Below are 16,269 nucleotides of genomic sequence, written 5' to 3' on the forward strand. Positions count from 1 at the left end.
AGAATCAAAAGGTCGGATCCTTTCCCTTTCAACGTTTGTCCCTTGCCACCAACTAAGGGAACCAGATCCTTGGGGGGACCGGTTTTATATTTGGAATTTCAAATTGACGGTCTCCAGGGCATGTCAGATAGGTGTTACCCCTCGATCATTGCGTGAGGGAGAAGGGTTGTTGGGAGTTTCGAGGTTGTAAGGGGAAGATGAGGACAGAGATGACGGTTTCAATCCCTCTTTATCTCGCTGCGTCGTTGCTCTGTCTCTCTGTGTCTTTTTCTTTTAGTTTTCTTCTTTTTTTTATTGAAGTTTGAACTCCAATCAATTGCAGAGATGGGCAATGGTCCCGATTGAAGATCCTAGATCCGTCACAAATCGGTTCAATGTTTCAAGTTGCGGCAGAGGGAAATGACAAGTCCAGGGGATAGACGAACCAGGGGGAGCCAGCCAAAGGATTAACTAATAGCGGGTTTGTTCTACTAGGAACTGGGGAGAATCCGCTAGGAAGAGTACCGAGTTTCACGTCAATCAATGATCTTCCTCTTCTTCTTCTTCTTCTTCTTCTTCTTCTTCTTCTAATTACTACTACTACTTCTTATTATTATCTTTATTGTTCTTGTTCTTGCTAATAAGATAATATCGGTGGTAGAAATGTTCGATCAACAAGGGATGATGGCATTATTGACTATTGGCTATGGCTTAAAGCCTTAATGCTCAGGGGCAGTCACGGGGTTGGCCAGACCCCTAACTCGAGATGTACAGAGTACCTCTAGCCAGGTACTTCTCTTCCTGCTCTGGATGGGAGAGGGTACCTGAGAGATATGTCTAGGTACTCTCCATCTCTAGTAATTCCATAGTTATCCCATAGAATAGACTTTCTCTATCCGTCTCTCTATTTATTCTCGTACTATCCGGTCGATCCTTAGGTTCATCCAGTCCGGTCTACCACGAGTTTTGGTTTTTTTTTTTTTTTGGTCCTTTTTCCTTTTGTTTTTTCTCTTTATTCAAGATGGACGGCATGAAGTTCTCCCGAGGCCCGTGGATGATGACATAACGAGCCGACCTTCAGATCATCAGGGAATATCATAATCAACCATTCACCACGAAGCCCTATCGATACATATGACCTGATCCACCTTTTCTCTCGGCCTTCCTGACTTCCAGGCCTCGAGGTTTTGTTATTTAGAAGATGAACCCTCACATATCTGTTCCGCGTCAACATGCCTCTTCCTCCAATTTAGGTGGCACCCCTCCGGCAAACCGCGGTTCCAGTGTGCGGATGCCGCGATTTTTCAAACGGTGGGTTCCTAGCTCACTTCTCCCTTATCCAAGTGGAAAAATGTTCTCTCTATATATTCTGTCAAGATGTGGTAGATGATCGAACGGTGGCTGATCCCAGAGGACGTTTCACCAGATTGTTCAAGTTTCCACAGATGGACTTTGAGATGGCCATCTGGGAGATGACATCACTGCTTATTGCACCTAAGAAAGTCTTCAAATCAATATATTATCATGTAGGTGGTATCTGGACAAAGCACGCTTCTCATCATGGATCTATGTTGCTAACGGTGCTTTCCAACCCCCCACAGAAGCGTATGCCCTGGCAAACCACTCTTAATTCATTCAACTAACGGCCTTCTGCCGTACAGAGACAAAAAACACCTGGCATCGCCCCGATCCGTCGTTTACATATCTCCTTTCCTTCTTTCATCTCCTCACAGCTCTCGCATGGGGCCTCGCATATGCGCCATCATTCGGGTCAATAGTCCGCCTATCTCTGCTATTTATCTTCGTCCATTTCATTGGGTCTTCGTTATTGGTATCGACTATTGGGTACTTTGTGATCGGCCGACTTTTTGGTCCAAATGGAGCCGCGGCTTCTTTCACCGGACTGAGGGGTGGACGTGGACGGAGGCGCGGCGCGGCGCAAGGCTTGTTCATGCAGCCGGGGGAGAAGGATCAGCTGGAGTTTGGGTACTGCTTTGATGTAAGCGGGCCACCTGAAGACAGATTTCTAATGCCGTATCGAAACATCTGAAATGACTAGGCTAACCGAGTACCGCTTCAGGTTTCCATCCGGGCATTTTTCCCTCTGTATCTTCATCTCTACGTCGTACAGTTCCTTCTCCTCCCAGTGCTTACCCACAGTCCCAGCAACTTCCTTGCCACGTTCCTTGGGAACACGCTTTACCTCTCTGCTCTAACGTACTACACCTATATCACTTTCCTGGGCTATAACGCGTTGCCATTTTTGCATAACACCGAGCTGCTCTTGCTTCCGATCCTGGGCTTTGCGATCACGTGGCTTGTCAGTTTGATTGCGGGATGGGGCATTGTGGCTCAGGGACTTGGCGTGGAGGGGCTGTTTTGGGGAGCCTGATGAGTCATGACATGGCGGAACCCGCTCTGTCGGATGTTTGTCTGTTGGCAATTATCGAGGATGATTTCCGTTGGTCAGATTCGGCGCTGGTGTCTCATGGAGATCGGTATTGCTCATGCGTGTTTGTGGTCTTTCGGTGGGGCTAATGTTTTAAATGTCTAGGCGCTCGGTTGCATATTGCATATATATATATGTACCTAAACATACGTGATTTTCTAGAACGACTGTAGCTTTCCTGTTCTAGACACTTTGGCGAGGGTTCTCTGGGACTGTCTCGGAAGTATTATGTTAGTTGACATATTCCATAAGCGAGCGGCCCCCTCTATATAAGGTTCTTAATCTAGTCATGTCCATGATCACAAAATGCGCCTCCAGATACCGTCCCAAACACAGCTCATACGACGTTTGATACTTGAAGATATAGTTTCCCATGGCGACTCCCAGATTCGGTAGCTGACCTAAATGGTACCATTTTACTTGGTTGACAACATTAGTGACTGGAAAGGGCCGGACCCTACGTCTGCTAGGTCCAATGGACGGTCCATATGAATATTTGTTGGGGAATGCGATACCCACACCCCCCGAGGAGGACTATTCGATTTCGGAATATGCTGCGGAAATGGATTGCCGTTAATGATATTAAGATCTCACCTCAGGGCGCAGGGCTATTCAGGATGCTATACACAGTACATTTAGTCCTTTTTTCATTTTGTTTCTGTTTCTCTCTCTTTCTTTTATTGAACTTTTTTTGGCTTCAGTATTGCTGTTTCATAAGTAATACAGGATAATAGCCGGATGCACCTGGCTTTTCAACTGGAGGCAAGTATTCTATTGATATGCTTGTGACCCCAAGGTGTACGTAACATAAAGGAACGGGAAATTTCCATTAACTTATAGTTACTGTGTATAATATTAATAATAGGCCCACCTGTTCGGACTTGCACCTAATCCTATTAATTATGGTACTTCAACTGTTCGAAGACCTTATTTTTGTGCAATCCAACCACCGATGCCTTCGTTCTACCCACAGACCAACCCTCAAACACGCGGATACAGACGAGATCTACCAAACTGTCATGGGTTTATCGCTTTAGAGTGATTCTGAAGCAGTTAGGGACAACCTATAAAATATTAAGCTCAGCCAGTCCTTTTACTAGTTTGTTTCTATTCTTCCTACTAATCTGTACACTTCAACACCTCCAAGCCTACCCCAGTTTAGCTCTCCGATTAAGGCTTGCAAAATCTGCAGCAATTCGCTTGAGATAGTGTTTTTTTGCAGTGGTGAAGTGCGGCTCGAAAAAGCGCCGAGGTTCAGTATATCTATCACAGTTGTATATGATCGATCCTGAACCCACGCTGAATTCAACCCTTATATACATCATAGAGGACAGAATATTGTTGAAAACTAGGTTTCATCTATGGCATGGCAAAATAGGCAGCCAGATATCCATATAAAACCTGGTCCACCTTTTTGCCATTAATGAATCCAGTACTGTTCCAGAACGTTTCTTGAATACTTCAGCCAACTTGACGAGCCGCTAATAGACTGCGGCAGGGTTTGGGCTGGGTCTGGTGGATTCACCACGTCGACGTAAGGCATGGTTAACCCCACACCAAGAGAAAGGGCTCCATTCTCCAAGCCTTATGACGAAGGTCACCACCGTTGCCGACCGGAATTAATTCCGTCCATCTGGGGTCTGGATTTTGTAGTACTTGATCAATTTGATAACTTATTGCCTCACTTTTCTCCCCCATTAGTTCTTTCCACCCGTTTCAGCTGTTCCGTGGAACTTCCCTTCTGGACCTCGAAGATCCCAAGGACAGTGATTCTTTTATATCTTTTTTTCATTGGAGGTAACATCATAGGGTTTGTTCTCTAGAATTGGAAACCCTTCCCCCAATACCGTCCACGGAATTATAGGATGCACTCCCCGTAAGATGGGTCTGAAGACCCTCTTTCCCAAGGACCATCAGGGCCAAGCTTCAAAGCCACACGCTAGGCTGAAATCTACTCTAGTGCAATTCGCATGAAGACAGTCAGTCCAAGGCAACAGTTTAGAACTTGGAAGTTACGGCTCTGAACCAGAGTAACCAGCCCATGTTTGGACGCCAAGGAGACTAGAAACACTGTAGATGTTCTACCAAACTTCTTCCCCAACCCAAGGCTGTGTGATTTGAGTCCTGAAGGCCTCATGGCTTCTATAAAAGGCTCAATCCGACCCAACACCGTCCTCCCTTTCTTCACTCTAATAATTGAATCCGATTCCTCTTCAACCGCCTCCCATCCTATTCACGAGCCGTCTCTCTCCCAGTTATTTCGCTATGAAACACCTCGTTGCTCTCTCCGGCCTCTTGTCTCTTGCATGGGCGCAGTGGATTCCTGAGGTCCCCATTGAGACCCGCACCCTTGACGAGATCTACGAAGCGGCCAAGAAGGAACCTGGTCCTCTGATTGTCTCGTCGGGAGGAGATGGTAAGATATCATGGAACCTTCCCTCCCCTCTGCTTTGTTAATTCCCGCGTTCCTTGCTGACACTGGTTCTAAATTTAACTATAGCCGGCAATCAGAATGACGAAACCATTCGGGCGTTCCAGAAACGCTTTCCAGAAATCCAGGTAAACTGGACGGTCGACCTCTCCAAGTATCATGACAGCCGAATTGATCGGCAGTTCTACACGGGGAAGGAGACTACCGACGTGGTCATCCTGCAGACCCTCCATGATTTCCCCCGCTGGAAGGAACAGAATCGTCTCCTCTACTACAAACCGGCCATGTGGAATGACATCTATGCTTCAGAGCGCGACCCGCACGGTGCCTATCTTCCAATTGCTGAGTGTATGCTTGCTCTCCCCCTTCTCTGTTAAGACGGACTGTCCTCCTAACTGGTTTACAGATGGCTTTGGCGACATTGCCTGGGATACGGCGAAGCTCGATGAATCGGCCATTCCAGAGGACTATGCATCCTTCACCGATCCCAAATGGCGCGGAAGGCTGGTTCTCGCTTGGCCCAATGACGACGATGCCGTCCTCTATCTGTTCAGCAAGATCATCACCCGGTACGGCTTCGAATGGCTTCATGCTCTCAACGACAATGATGTCCAGTGGGTCCGGGGTACCTACACGCCTGCTGCAGTGATCCAGAATGCCCACAATGATACCAAGAACCTTCGCTCTGTCACTTTCACCACCGGTGATGCCATCGGTGGCTGGTGGGGATCCAAGGTTCCTTCCAAGGACGAAGCCATGTCTTGGTCTCAGACAGGAGCAATCCTGGCCAGCACGAAAAAGCCCGAAACCTCCAAGCTCCTTCTGAGCTTCCTGGTCAGTGATGAATGGCAGAAGGCACAAGCTGACGCCGGCAGCTACGTTCCCCGGGTGAGCCTGGACAGGGGCCGGCTGTACCAGCAAAACAACAGCGAGGTCGGTGGATTCCGCGTCTGGGTCAACCAGCGCAATGTCGTCGACTGGTGGAAGAATCAGCTGGAAACCTCTTTGGGTACTCCCCAGGGGCCCAGTCCTTTGGATGTCTATCCCCGTGTTTAAGTGGGTAAAGGCTCCGCTGCTGCATGGTCTGTGCCGGGACACTGCCATAGTTGATATCATAATGCCAGTCATATGGCCTGAGATTATCCTGGTTTAGAAATGGCTTTGCCAATGTATTTATTAGATCGCATCTTTTGGGGTGTTAATATGATTCTAGTCTATGTTGATCTGGTGCCTAGCTATTCGAAGAAATAAAGCTAGCAGAGACTACAGTTTTATACTTCTCGTTGATATACGTGTAGAGAACGTGACTGAGTATACTGAACGATAGTACCAACAGGGAAGAGACCCTGCTTTATGAGACATTGATCTCAGATAGGGAGCTAAACCAGTATATAGTAATGATCTATTGGAGCTGTTTAAGTAGCATGGTTGTGTATATGTAGAGAGAAATTGTTTCGCCCACATTACTCTGGAAAAAATCCTTTCATCAAGTCATTGGGATTTTGCGGCGTATACCGTGAGAATCTGACGAAGAAGCCAAATATGGAAACAATACAGCGGTTCGTTTTCATTATTTCTTCTTTGGCGCAGCTTTCTTCTTCCCACCCTTCTGCAGCTTCGCATCCCTCTCTGCTGCCCGTTGCTTCGCTAACTCGGCCTTCTCCTCCTTCTCGGCCTCTTTGCGCAGCCGATCGGCCTCACGTCTCTCCCGAATAAGGGCCAGTCGGGCCAGATCCGAACGGGCCTCCTCTGTCTTACCCTCCGCATGCAATTTCATGTAGCGTTCCCGGGCTTGCTGTGCCTCAATCGCCTCGCGTTCCCGCCGAGACAGCTGTGATGGGTCTTTCGTCGTCATCGTTTCCGGTTGCGTACCGTCTAGCTGCGATCGGGAGCTGGCCGTGTGATTCGGGTTGGCCGGCAAATCGGCATCGTCGTCGTCATCGGCATCGGACTCCGAATAGGAAGGCGGTAGATCGCCCGGTTGGACTTGCTGTCGCTTCGCAATAGCAGCTTGCTTTTTGGCCTTGGCTGCGGCACGACGTTCATCACGCGTCATTTCGGGTGCTTCTGCGGAACTAGGACCGGGTTTGGCATTGACATCCGGTGATTGTTCGTCCGAACCCGATTCCCCTACCTCTGATAATGCTGATGATGACGACAAATCTAGGCCATCATCGTCGGTTTCCTAAGGGAAATCCACGTACAGCGTTAGGTGTCACGTCCCAGTTGTGGAGAGTGGATCATGCGAGCGAACATACTCTCCATAGGCCGACGGGATTCCCATCTTTGTCGACGGGTTGAACGTCCCGGCTGAAGCGCTTTCCTCCTGCGTCCGACACATCCATCAGTGTTTCCGTGCTTTCAATCCCAAGCTGATTGAGGGAGATTGCGGCTGTTTCACATACCTCCTCGGGACGGTTTAGAAAACTTGCCACGGCCACGGGGTGCCATGGGGTGAACAATGACGTAAGAATCGTTTCTAGATAGACGACCAAGGAAGTTTTTCGTCTCCTAAAGACAAAAAAAAAAAAGACTCGTAGGTAGGTAACGGCAAAAGGGTATATATCTAAACTCGACGTTGGGAGTCAGACATGTGAGGGGTATAGTGGGATAGGATGGTGCATCACATACGGGATACAGGCGACGGAAATGCCACCGGGATCCAGGAGCTGAGGCCCAAAGATCTCTGCTGGTTGGATCCTATATGCCCGACGAGTTGCCGGGAGAGCAAGGCGTTCGAGGGAGAGACTGAGAACGAACTGATGGAGTCACGCACGAGATTTCCTAAACGCGGCGGGCGGGACCTCACGCACCATCTTACCTCATCGGGGCCGCCACTCACATGTTGTGATTACTAAGGACTTAAATAATTCTTTAAAGCCATTGAGTACTACTATCAATCAACCTCTGTTCTAACCCTTTCTCACTCTTTGATCGCCTCACTTTTGCAGATCAAGTCAGTTCCGGCTTCATTCTTCCCTTATGTCTCTCTAAGCCAACCAATCAATCAATCCCATGGCTCGTTTCACGCCCGTTGCCAGACCAGTCCTAACCTGGCCACTCGTGAGGTGAACAAGGTCAATGTCCCCGCGATGATGGCACTTCCCATAAACATCTGAGCATATAGATACTGGCCGTTCTCTCTTTGGATCAGAGCTCCCGCAATCGGGGATCCAATGAGAGCAGCGACAGCCACCACACTGAGCACCATGCCCATCCGTACTCCGGCTTTCTTCAGATCGGTCGTAAGAGTGCTTAAAGTGGCCGGGAAGAGAGATTGAATCCCAGCCGCCGCAAGGCCATAGAAAACGCTGAATATGTACAGTCCCGCCTGGTCGTTCACTGCCGCCCAGCAGTAGGCAACGACTCCCGTGACCAGACTGAACGGGATCAGCATGTTTAGCGGACCAAAATACCAGTCGGCCAGGAGGTTGGGGATAAGTCGACCGAGTAGTCCAACGCCGTTCATGACCAGCAGGACATCAATCGCGGTCGACTGAGACAGACCGATGATATCCCGTCCGAAGCTGCCGATGTAGAAGAAGCCGACATATAGGCCCCAGAAATTCAGAAACATCCCGACGGCAAAAAGCGCATAAGGCAGCTCCATGAAGGCCGCCCATTCCACCAGGGGGCCACTCCGCCGGGGCGGCAGTCTTTGTTTCAGAAAGATCAGGCACGGGATTAGCGTGGCAAGGGAAATGAACCCCAGGATCCGCACTGTCCATCCGTATCCAATCTGGGGTAATAGGCGCATGACGACAGCGGGGAAAACAAGGCCCCCCGTTGCCGACCCAGACGCCACGATCCCTATGGCGATCGAACGCCGGGTGGTAAAGTAAGTGGCAATAAGCGCAACAGTAGGGCAAAACATGAGCCCGCAGCCGATGCCTTGCCCGATGCCTTGGGCCAGGAACAACTGCCAGTACTCAGTGCAGAGTGAGGTCATGAAGATGCTAAACACCTCCAGTAAAGCCCCCGCTGTCAAGGTAACTTTGAAGTATCCTGCATCCGTCGCACGGCCGGAAAAGGTGCCGATGAAGAACAGGAGGAAAATCTGGATACTTCCCACCCATGATATGTCGGACGGAGAACGTCCCAAGGTTTCGGTGTAATACGTTTGGAAGACTCCAAAGCTGTTGATGTACCCCCAGGTGTTGAAAATAACGAAATGTCCTAGGCCTACTTGTGACCAAGCTGCGAAACCACCGTCGGGGGCAGGGCCTATATCTTTTCTAGATTCTCTGGTGCGGACGAGAGATAATGTTCTAGCTGCCAACGCCCCAGCATGACTGCCGTTGGTGGTGGATTTGGAAAGTTCTTTCGATCGATTCTGGTCAAAACCTGATTCTTCGTCATCAGGACGGTCTCCATCGAGACAGGTATTGGGGACTTTTTCGTTAGTCTTGGACGGGGCAGGTTCTGGTTGACCATCATGCGACAATCTGCTATCTATATCGTCAATGGGCATGGTTGAGCCGAGAATCTTTGGTGACTAAGGAGAAATCAATCCGGCCAAGCATATGTGTATATATATGAACGTAATCGTCCTCTAGAAAAAAAAAAAAAAATCCTTGAGATAGCCGAGGGTCACCAGTCCCCAGTTGTAATGGTATGGATGTAAACAAGTAGACGAGTACCGCTCTAATTCCAGTCGTCATTACTCATAAATTCGTCTCTCATTCTCGTACACCGTCCGCACTTTTCCTTTATTTATTTTTTTCCCCCAGACCCCCAAGTCAAGCCCAGTGGGGACAGCCCGATTGATGATGACAAAGAATCAAAGAGTCATCGTGGTTCGGACAGAAGGCCGAAGCAGGGCCGGATATTCGGACGAGAGAGACTAAAAGATGGTGTGGGCCGCTCGTCTCCAACACTCCACAGTAGTCCCCATCCCATTCGTCTCGTCTATGTGGTCTCTAAATTTCTCTAACGCGGTCCATTCCACAGCTTCCTGTGCCCACCGCCCCAATCTATAGCATGGTTCGAAGAAAAAGCAGACAAAAGAACTAAAACAAGTCCCCCGCCTGGGCATATTATGCGCGTCCTGCGCTATTCGACTGCAATCCTTCGAGTCCCAATGGCGAGCGAAACTTCATGTCAATGTCCAATACAATCCGGACGCCACCGAACAAGTCCACAGTGCTCGAGCACCTCTCTACGCCCCAAGGATGGCATGGAATATATAGCGCTGAACAAAGGGCCGTCGTCACGAACGCCGGTATAGCCGCAAGAGAAACCCATCACCCTCCCTAAGCCTGAATATGGATTTGCCCTCCACCCCAAAAAAATAATAGGTACTGCAGATAGAGGGACAGCTTGAATGAGCAATAACAGATTCTGGCAAAGCGAAAGTAAGAGAGTAATACGGCATAGTAAATGGGCTCGGCCGACCATGAAAGTTAGTATTCCTGCTTAGCGCTGCTGTTCAGCATCGATATGGTCTCAATAACATCGGCAGGCTCCAGAAGGTGCCAGCTGGCAGCAGTTTGTTTTGAACTTGCGCCAACAGTCACCGAATAGACATGGTCTGACGGAAGATCAAACTTCCCAAGGGCCTGGAACATATCTGCCGCCATATCAGTAACTATACTCGAGGAAATGGGAGCGGGAAGTTACCTTCATCTGTAAAGTCATCCCCCGAACACATGATGAACTCGGGCACCTTCCCGGGGCCCGACCCATATTCCTGGACGAGTCGGGTGGCGATAAATCCTTTGTTGACAAACGTCGGTCGCACCTCCAGATTGGCCTTCCCTGCCATGACTTCCACTTCCCACTTCTTCCCTACGGTGTTTTCCAGGTGCTTGCGACACTCGTGAGCCTGGAAGGCACCGTATTCGGGATCCGCACGTCGATAATGCCACGTAAGGGCCACCCTCTTTCTCTCAATGAAGGACCCTTGCGTTCGCTCAGTGTAGTGCTGGAAAATTTCCATGACCTCCTTCTGCCAGCCCATGTCGGATCGCTCAGCCAGATTCTCCCAGTCATCTGAACGAGGCTTCCGGATAAAACACCCATGCTCTGCGCTTAGACCCAGCTCAGGTATATGACCCATCCACTCATCAAGAAAGGCCTGATCACGTCCGCTGATGATCCACACCGCATTGCGAGGGTCTGCAGCTAAAGACTTGATCGTTCGCAAAACCCTGTCGGAGGGTATCGCGGCCTGAGGATCTTTGACAATTGGGGTGAGTGTGCCGTCATAGTCGAACATGAAAAGTCGTTTCCGTGCTCTACGGTACTGCTTCAACAGCTTGGCTCGATCGAGGGCCGGGGTCGCCACAGATTGGTCAAAGGAAGACAGGTTGGTCAGCAGCCGAGTGATGAATTGCTTGGACCAAGCCGAGACAGTATGCGTCGTGACATGTTTATATAGTTTTAGGTGCTGAGACTGCTTCTGCTCAGACGACATCATCAAAGCTTGATTGATGGCCCCAGCAACGCCCGCCGTATCCCAAGGATTGATATGAATTGCGCTGGGTAGGGTTCCGGCCGTTCCAGAAAATTCGGAAAGAATCAACGGACTGTGATTGTTTTGCTGGCATATGATATATTCCAGACTGGTCGTGTTCATACCGTCTCGGACCGTAGTAATCAGCCCAACATCCGCAACCCGCAGCAGCGCAAAGTACTCCTGCTGGGAAAGATACTGAGGATAGTACTTGACGGGGGAGAAGCTCAAAGAGCCGAAACGGCCATTGATGGTAGAGACCAGCTTGGAGATCTGGCTAGCTATTTTATTTTCCTCTTTTTCTTCGTCGACGCTGGTAGGACTAGTAACCTGAATCAGCACAACCTTGTCGCGCCACTCGGGATACCGCGCCAGGAACAATTCAAAGGCCTGTAGCTTCTGGGCGACACCACGAACACTGTCCAGTCGATCACGGCCAACAATTATCTTCTTCCCCGCGTACAGCTTGCGGGTCCCCACCACGGCCTTCTCAATATCAGTGGGCCCAAAAGCAATCTTCTGGGTCGCCTTGGCATCAATTCCAATGGGGAAAACATCCACGGCCACATGAGCACCGTATGCGTCGACCCCCGCAGAGTTTGAATCGAATCCTAGGACGCGAGTGCAGCAGGATGAAAAATGGCGAGAATAGGAAAATGTTTGAAACCCAATCATGTTTGCACCCAACACGCCGGTGAGAACCTCCTTGCGCTTGGCCAGGCAACGCATGAACTCACTGCTAGGAAAGGGGGCATGTAAAAAGAAGCCGATGTAAATGTTTGGAATCCTTTGTCGCAGCATACTGGGTAGGAGAAAAAGGTGGTAGTCATGAACCCAGACAATGTCGCCTTCTCGGTATTCCTCCACGATGCGATCCGCGAAAAGGCGGTTCATTCGCACATAATCCACCCACCACTTGCGCTCCGACCGCCCATCTGTTGGCCCATGTTGTTTATAATGAAGCAGAGGGTACAATTCTCGTTCTGCATATCGTCTCCATCTGCCTTGATCCGCCAGCACTATTGTGTCATCGGGCAGCTCCGATTCAGCTGCTAGCCAAACGGGCGCGATTTTACCATACCGGCCTGAAGCTAGTTGGCGATCAAGCCGCCCCCGGTCTTCTGCGGGGACCGAAACCCCTTCCGGGATATGAAGACTGGGCGGTCGTTCAGTGGTGTCGACGGGCACTGGTGCTGCCGCCTTGTTAAGAGGAGGCAAACATGTACCATTTACGGTATTTGGTAATTTCGAGTTGGTGTTTAGGGGAATGTGTTGCAAAGTTGCCTCTTGGACCGGTTCAACTTCGCCGGTCCAGCCAACGAGTGTATGGGACCATCGTGCTTCGTCGGAGCCGAGGTGTGCGAAAGAATCAAACAGAGCAGAAGTTCCGGGACGGGGTTTTAGTTCCTTCAAAGGGTCAGTTTATCGAACGACAGCATCCTAATTCCAAGGAGTACCGAGGCATGGCAAACCCCAAGAAGGCTAAACAGAAATAAAGAGAGAGAGAGAGCATACCCAGTCACAGCCTGGTCGAAATTTCAGTTTGTAGGGAATGCAAAAGGCGGCACTGATGAGTCGGCCAGTAAGTTGTAAACCCGGATACTCATCTCGGGGATCCGATTCCAGCACGAGAGGTGTCTCTTTCAGACTCAAACGACGCAAAAGCTCAAATCCTGATTTTGCATCCTTGGCCGCTTGAGAAGGAGTGGCGGGAAAAGACGGATCGGACGGACCCGATGAAGGTTTATCTCCCGAACTCTCGGAGATAGGGGAAGGCGGATGAGGGGGCAATATGCAGCCGTCCGATCCAGTATCGGCACCCGGGAATTCCATATCGGATCCAACCAGAACTGAGGCTGGCCGCTCAGAGGGTATGCTCGTGGGTTTTCCTTGCTTGAGGAGGCTATGACGGAACGGGGTAGAGATGACAAAGGGGAACAAGGCGAAGGATAAATTGACAGCAGGTACCGATCAACGAAGAGATTCTGAGGAACCCAGGTCAATCAAAAGGCATTGTTTCTTTTACTTTTCTTCTTTTTCTCTTTTTTTATTTTCACATGCTTGACGATCGAATTCGGGCGAAGTTCATGATTTTAGGAGATCGAGAGGTGGGTTGGCAAGACGGGTTGGGAAAGGAAAGGTGAATTACTCCATTTGGGGGAGAAGCCGGGACTAGATAACAAGAAGAATAAATGTCTCTATCTTCTTGTAGGGACCAAGTAAGAAAGAGAAGTACTGGTGAATTGCAAGGTGTCAAAAAGTCAGGACACTGTGCCGAGAGAAAAAGGTTGGGGGACGTTGGAAAGAAAGCTGCTTAATGAGAAGGGCAAGAGGGGCGCCGAATATGTGCAGGCGGTGAATGCTTAGGGAACCATTCCCGTATCGAAAGAGTCTCGATTCACCAGAATGGGTCAAGGAGACAAGACTGAAAAAAGGATTGAAAGGGAGGCAAGGAGAACAAGTACAGTAGTCAGGATACGATCTTATGGTTAGATGTGTTTAGATGTAACAGAGGGGATGCCTATGGGTAGATATACTATAATATACTAGTATCTAGTACGTAGTAAGTCCTCTATCTCTAGCAATATTATTATTCCCAATATAAGGAGAAAAAAGGAAACCAGATTGTTCTTCTTTTTGTTCTTTCTTTTTTCTCTCCCTCTATGACAGCATACGTCATGCCATGATCCAGATGGCTTTGCGACAACTGCCTCTGATGAATCAAATCTTTCGTTTTGTCATGCAATTCGAAGCTTCTGGCCCCGGCTTACCTCATCGGACCAGCAAACGTATTTTATCACCGAGCGGTCAACTCCACCGAGCGGTCACCCTGCATACCTTAAATCAATTCCTGATCATTTTCAACCACTAAAACAACGCATTTAAAATTGATCAAAAATACGTTAGTTAACTTTAGTTAACTAGTTAAGTTAGTTTAGTTTAGTTATTTAGGGCTGGCTGTAATATCGCACGTGACTAGTAGTATCTCGCCTCAGGCACCAAAACATGTGATTTAGTCGAGCATCCTTTTCGTCAACGACTTCATTCTCTCTTGAAAATTCTCTCTTAAAGCACTCAACTACCTTACCTGTTGAGGGCAGTGATCATGGTGATGACAGCCCTCCCCAACCAGTATCTGTGATACTCAAACCTCCCATCCCCTCTTATTCTCATTCATCATCCCCCCTCTTTCTCCGGCATATGTCCCAGACTGTGACCGGAGCCTCGCAATGCTTGTATTGCGCTGCTGACTCTGCGGCCATGCACTTGAGTCTCTCCACTCATTTACTTCTTCTCTCACCCTTCTTGACTCCATCTCTCTTATCATCTCGGCTCCGTCGCACTCTCCCTTCGTCACGTGTCATGCGTCGAGCGCTTCATGGGACCCAGATCTACTTAAGCGATCCGACTGTTTTCAAAAACAGCCTCCAAAGGACACTTGAAGCGCATCGGTCCTCGAATCGAGCCAGTTTAGTTCGTAAAGTGATCAATAGAACACCCCCCAAAGGGATTTTCCGCCCTGAGATTCTCTCGACATGGAATACCCCAAATAGCCAGGCATCAGAAGAGCTATCCTCGGCTGCTACACCACAATCCGCCTCACCCCCTAATTCGACGGGCGCCAGGCGGAAAGCTGGGTCCCTTAGACAGGGCACTTCTGTATGTACTTCTCAAGGAGTTCCCTCGGAGCAAATACAGTGGGCTGCAGATGCGGGAAACAACCGGCCTGAGCAGTCCCCATGGATGGACTTCTTAGGGCCAGACTACAAGTATCTCGATGGTGTCTCGCAGCTGGATGCAGAGATCCGGGCGCTTGAGAAGTATATGTCCCCTAAAATCCACGAACAAGAGTATGTGGATCAAGTTGCCGCAGAAATTGGCCGTTTGCTCGCAGGAATCGTGCCTCGTCCTCCTCACCTTGTCGGATCATGGCGAACTGGACTGGCCATGAGCCATTCGGATTTAGAATTTGTCCTCCCGGTGCCAGACTCAGCGCGATCTATCGAAAGGCTTCGCAAACCGAGTGCTACACGGCCCCAAGTTCTTGATATTTACAAAAATCTATTGCGAGATGTCGAGAATGCTCTTCGGCGATGTTCCTCGTTTGGAAATCGAGTCCATCTGCACAGTAGACGAAGTCTGGTCCTGACAGCTATCCATGGTCCCACCAGCATGAAATTGAAATTCCGTTGCGGGGAGGGCTTGCCTCCCTCTGTTGACTACATACGGGATTACCATGCCGAATATCCCTCGATCCGACCGCTTTACGTGGCTTCTCGTCTTATCCTAGAATCACGAGGCTTATTTGGCAGTCATAATTTATCCATCGGGTCAGATGTTCTTGTGATGCTCCTCGTGGGATTTCTGAAGATGAACCATGGCCGATTTCGAATGCCAAACAGTCTAGGGGAACAACTTTTGGCCTTTCTCAAGTTTTACGGCGGCACAATCGATTTCACAACCACCGGGATCTCCGTTGACCCACCTGGTTCTTTCAACGCAGATACTGTAGAAGAAGCCAGCAGAGCGTACCACCCCGAACACATACCTGCCCATCTTCGTGGCCAGCGTGCGCTAATAAACATCAAAAGGACAGCTCTAGCGAGGCAAAACGTGCTGGCGGCCTCACGGTTGTGCCTGCAGGATCCAGCCAATTACATGAATGACATAGGTCGCGCTTGTACACGCACCCGAGAATTTCAGAGTGCATTTCTGTGTGCATACAATCTCATTGATGCCTCGATCCTTGACCGCGAGACCTCTAACCACGGCGGCCCAATTAGTAGCCTGCTGACCCATGCTCTTCAAGCCAACTTTGATGGCTTGAGCAAGGTCCGCGCCCGAATTACTTCCACTGTGGGAGGTTCGATTCCAACCTCCACCTTGGGCAGTTAGTGTCATATCAATAGTAATCGCAGCTCATGTATCTATCTTCAGCACAAACATCAAGAAGCA

General features: G+C 49.4%; 6 protein-coding genes across 6 annotated transcripts; 3 read left to right on the forward strand and 3 right to left on the reverse strand.

The window, feature by feature from the left end:
* Positions 1–1,180: 1,180 nt before the first annotated feature.
* Positions 1,181–2,371, forward strand: ATNIH1004_006918 (unc-50 family protein; the record flags this gene model as incomplete). The annotated part of the gene is made up of 4 exons (XM_033571545.1): positions 1,181–1,290; positions 1,406–1,584; positions 1,641–1,978; positions 2,060–2,371. The coding sequence occupies 4 exons, from the start codon at positions 1,181–1,183 to the stop codon at positions 2,369–2,371; spliced, it is 939 nt and encodes a 312-aa protein (XP_033424860.1).
* Positions 2,372–4,693: 2,322 nt separating this feature from the next.
* ATNIH1004_006919 (ABC transporter substrate-binding protein) lies at positions 4,694–5,915 on the forward strand (the record flags this gene model as incomplete). Its single annotated transcript, XM_033571546.1, has 3 exons — positions 4,694–4,844; positions 4,929–5,207; positions 5,266–5,915. The coding sequence occupies 3 exons, from the start codon at positions 4,694–4,696 to the stop codon at positions 5,913–5,915; spliced, it is 1,080 nt and encodes a 359-aa protein (XP_033424861.1).
* A 514-nt stretch (positions 5,916–6,429) lies between these two features.
* Positions 6,430–7,310, reverse strand: ATNIH1004_006920 (PDGFA associated 1 family protein; the record flags this gene model as incomplete). Its single annotated transcript, XM_033571547.1, has 3 exons — positions 6,430–7,044; positions 7,118–7,185; positions 7,265–7,310. The coding sequence occupies 3 exons, from the start codon at positions 7,308–7,310 to the stop codon at positions 6,430–6,432; spliced, it is 729 nt and encodes a 242-aa protein (XP_033424862.1).
* Positions 7,311–7,884: 574 nt separating this feature from the next.
* Positions 7,885–9,330, reverse strand: ATNIH1004_006921 (putative MFS monocarboxylate transporter; the record flags this gene model as incomplete). The annotated part of the gene is made up of 1 exon (XM_033571548.1): positions 7,885–9,330. One exon carries the CDS (start codon positions 9,328–9,330, stop codon positions 7,885–7,887), a length of 1,446 nt encoding a protein of 481 aa, XP_033424863.1.
* Positions 9,331–10,261: 931 nt separating this feature from the next.
* Positions 10,262–13,146, reverse strand: orlA (putative alpha,alpha-trehalose-phosphate synthase subunit Tps2; the record flags this gene model as incomplete). The annotated part of the gene is made up of 3 exons (XM_033571549.1): positions 10,262–10,428; positions 10,479–12,720; positions 12,829–13,146. The coding sequence occupies 3 exons, from the start codon at positions 13,144–13,146 to the stop codon at positions 10,262–10,264; spliced, it is 2,727 nt and encodes a 908-aa protein (XP_033424864.1).
* A 1,530-nt stretch (positions 13,147–14,676) lies between these two features.
* ATNIH1004_006923 (uncharacterized protein) lies at positions 14,677–16,209 on the forward strand (the record flags this gene model as incomplete). Its single annotated transcript, XM_033571550.1, has 1 exon — positions 14,677–16,209. One exon carries the CDS (start codon positions 14,677–14,679, stop codon positions 16,207–16,209), a length of 1,533 nt encoding a protein of 510 aa, XP_033424865.1.
* Between the last annotated feature and the right edge of the window lie 60 nt (positions 16,210–16,269).

Source organism: Aspergillus tanneri, assembly GCF_003426965.1.
Source record: "Aspergillus tanneri strain NIH1004 chromosome Unknown AapTan_7_pilon_pilon_pilon, whole genome shotgun sequence".
NCBI lineage: Eukaryota > Fungi > Ascomycota > Eurotiomycetes > Eurotiales > Aspergillaceae > Aspergillus > Aspergillus tanneri.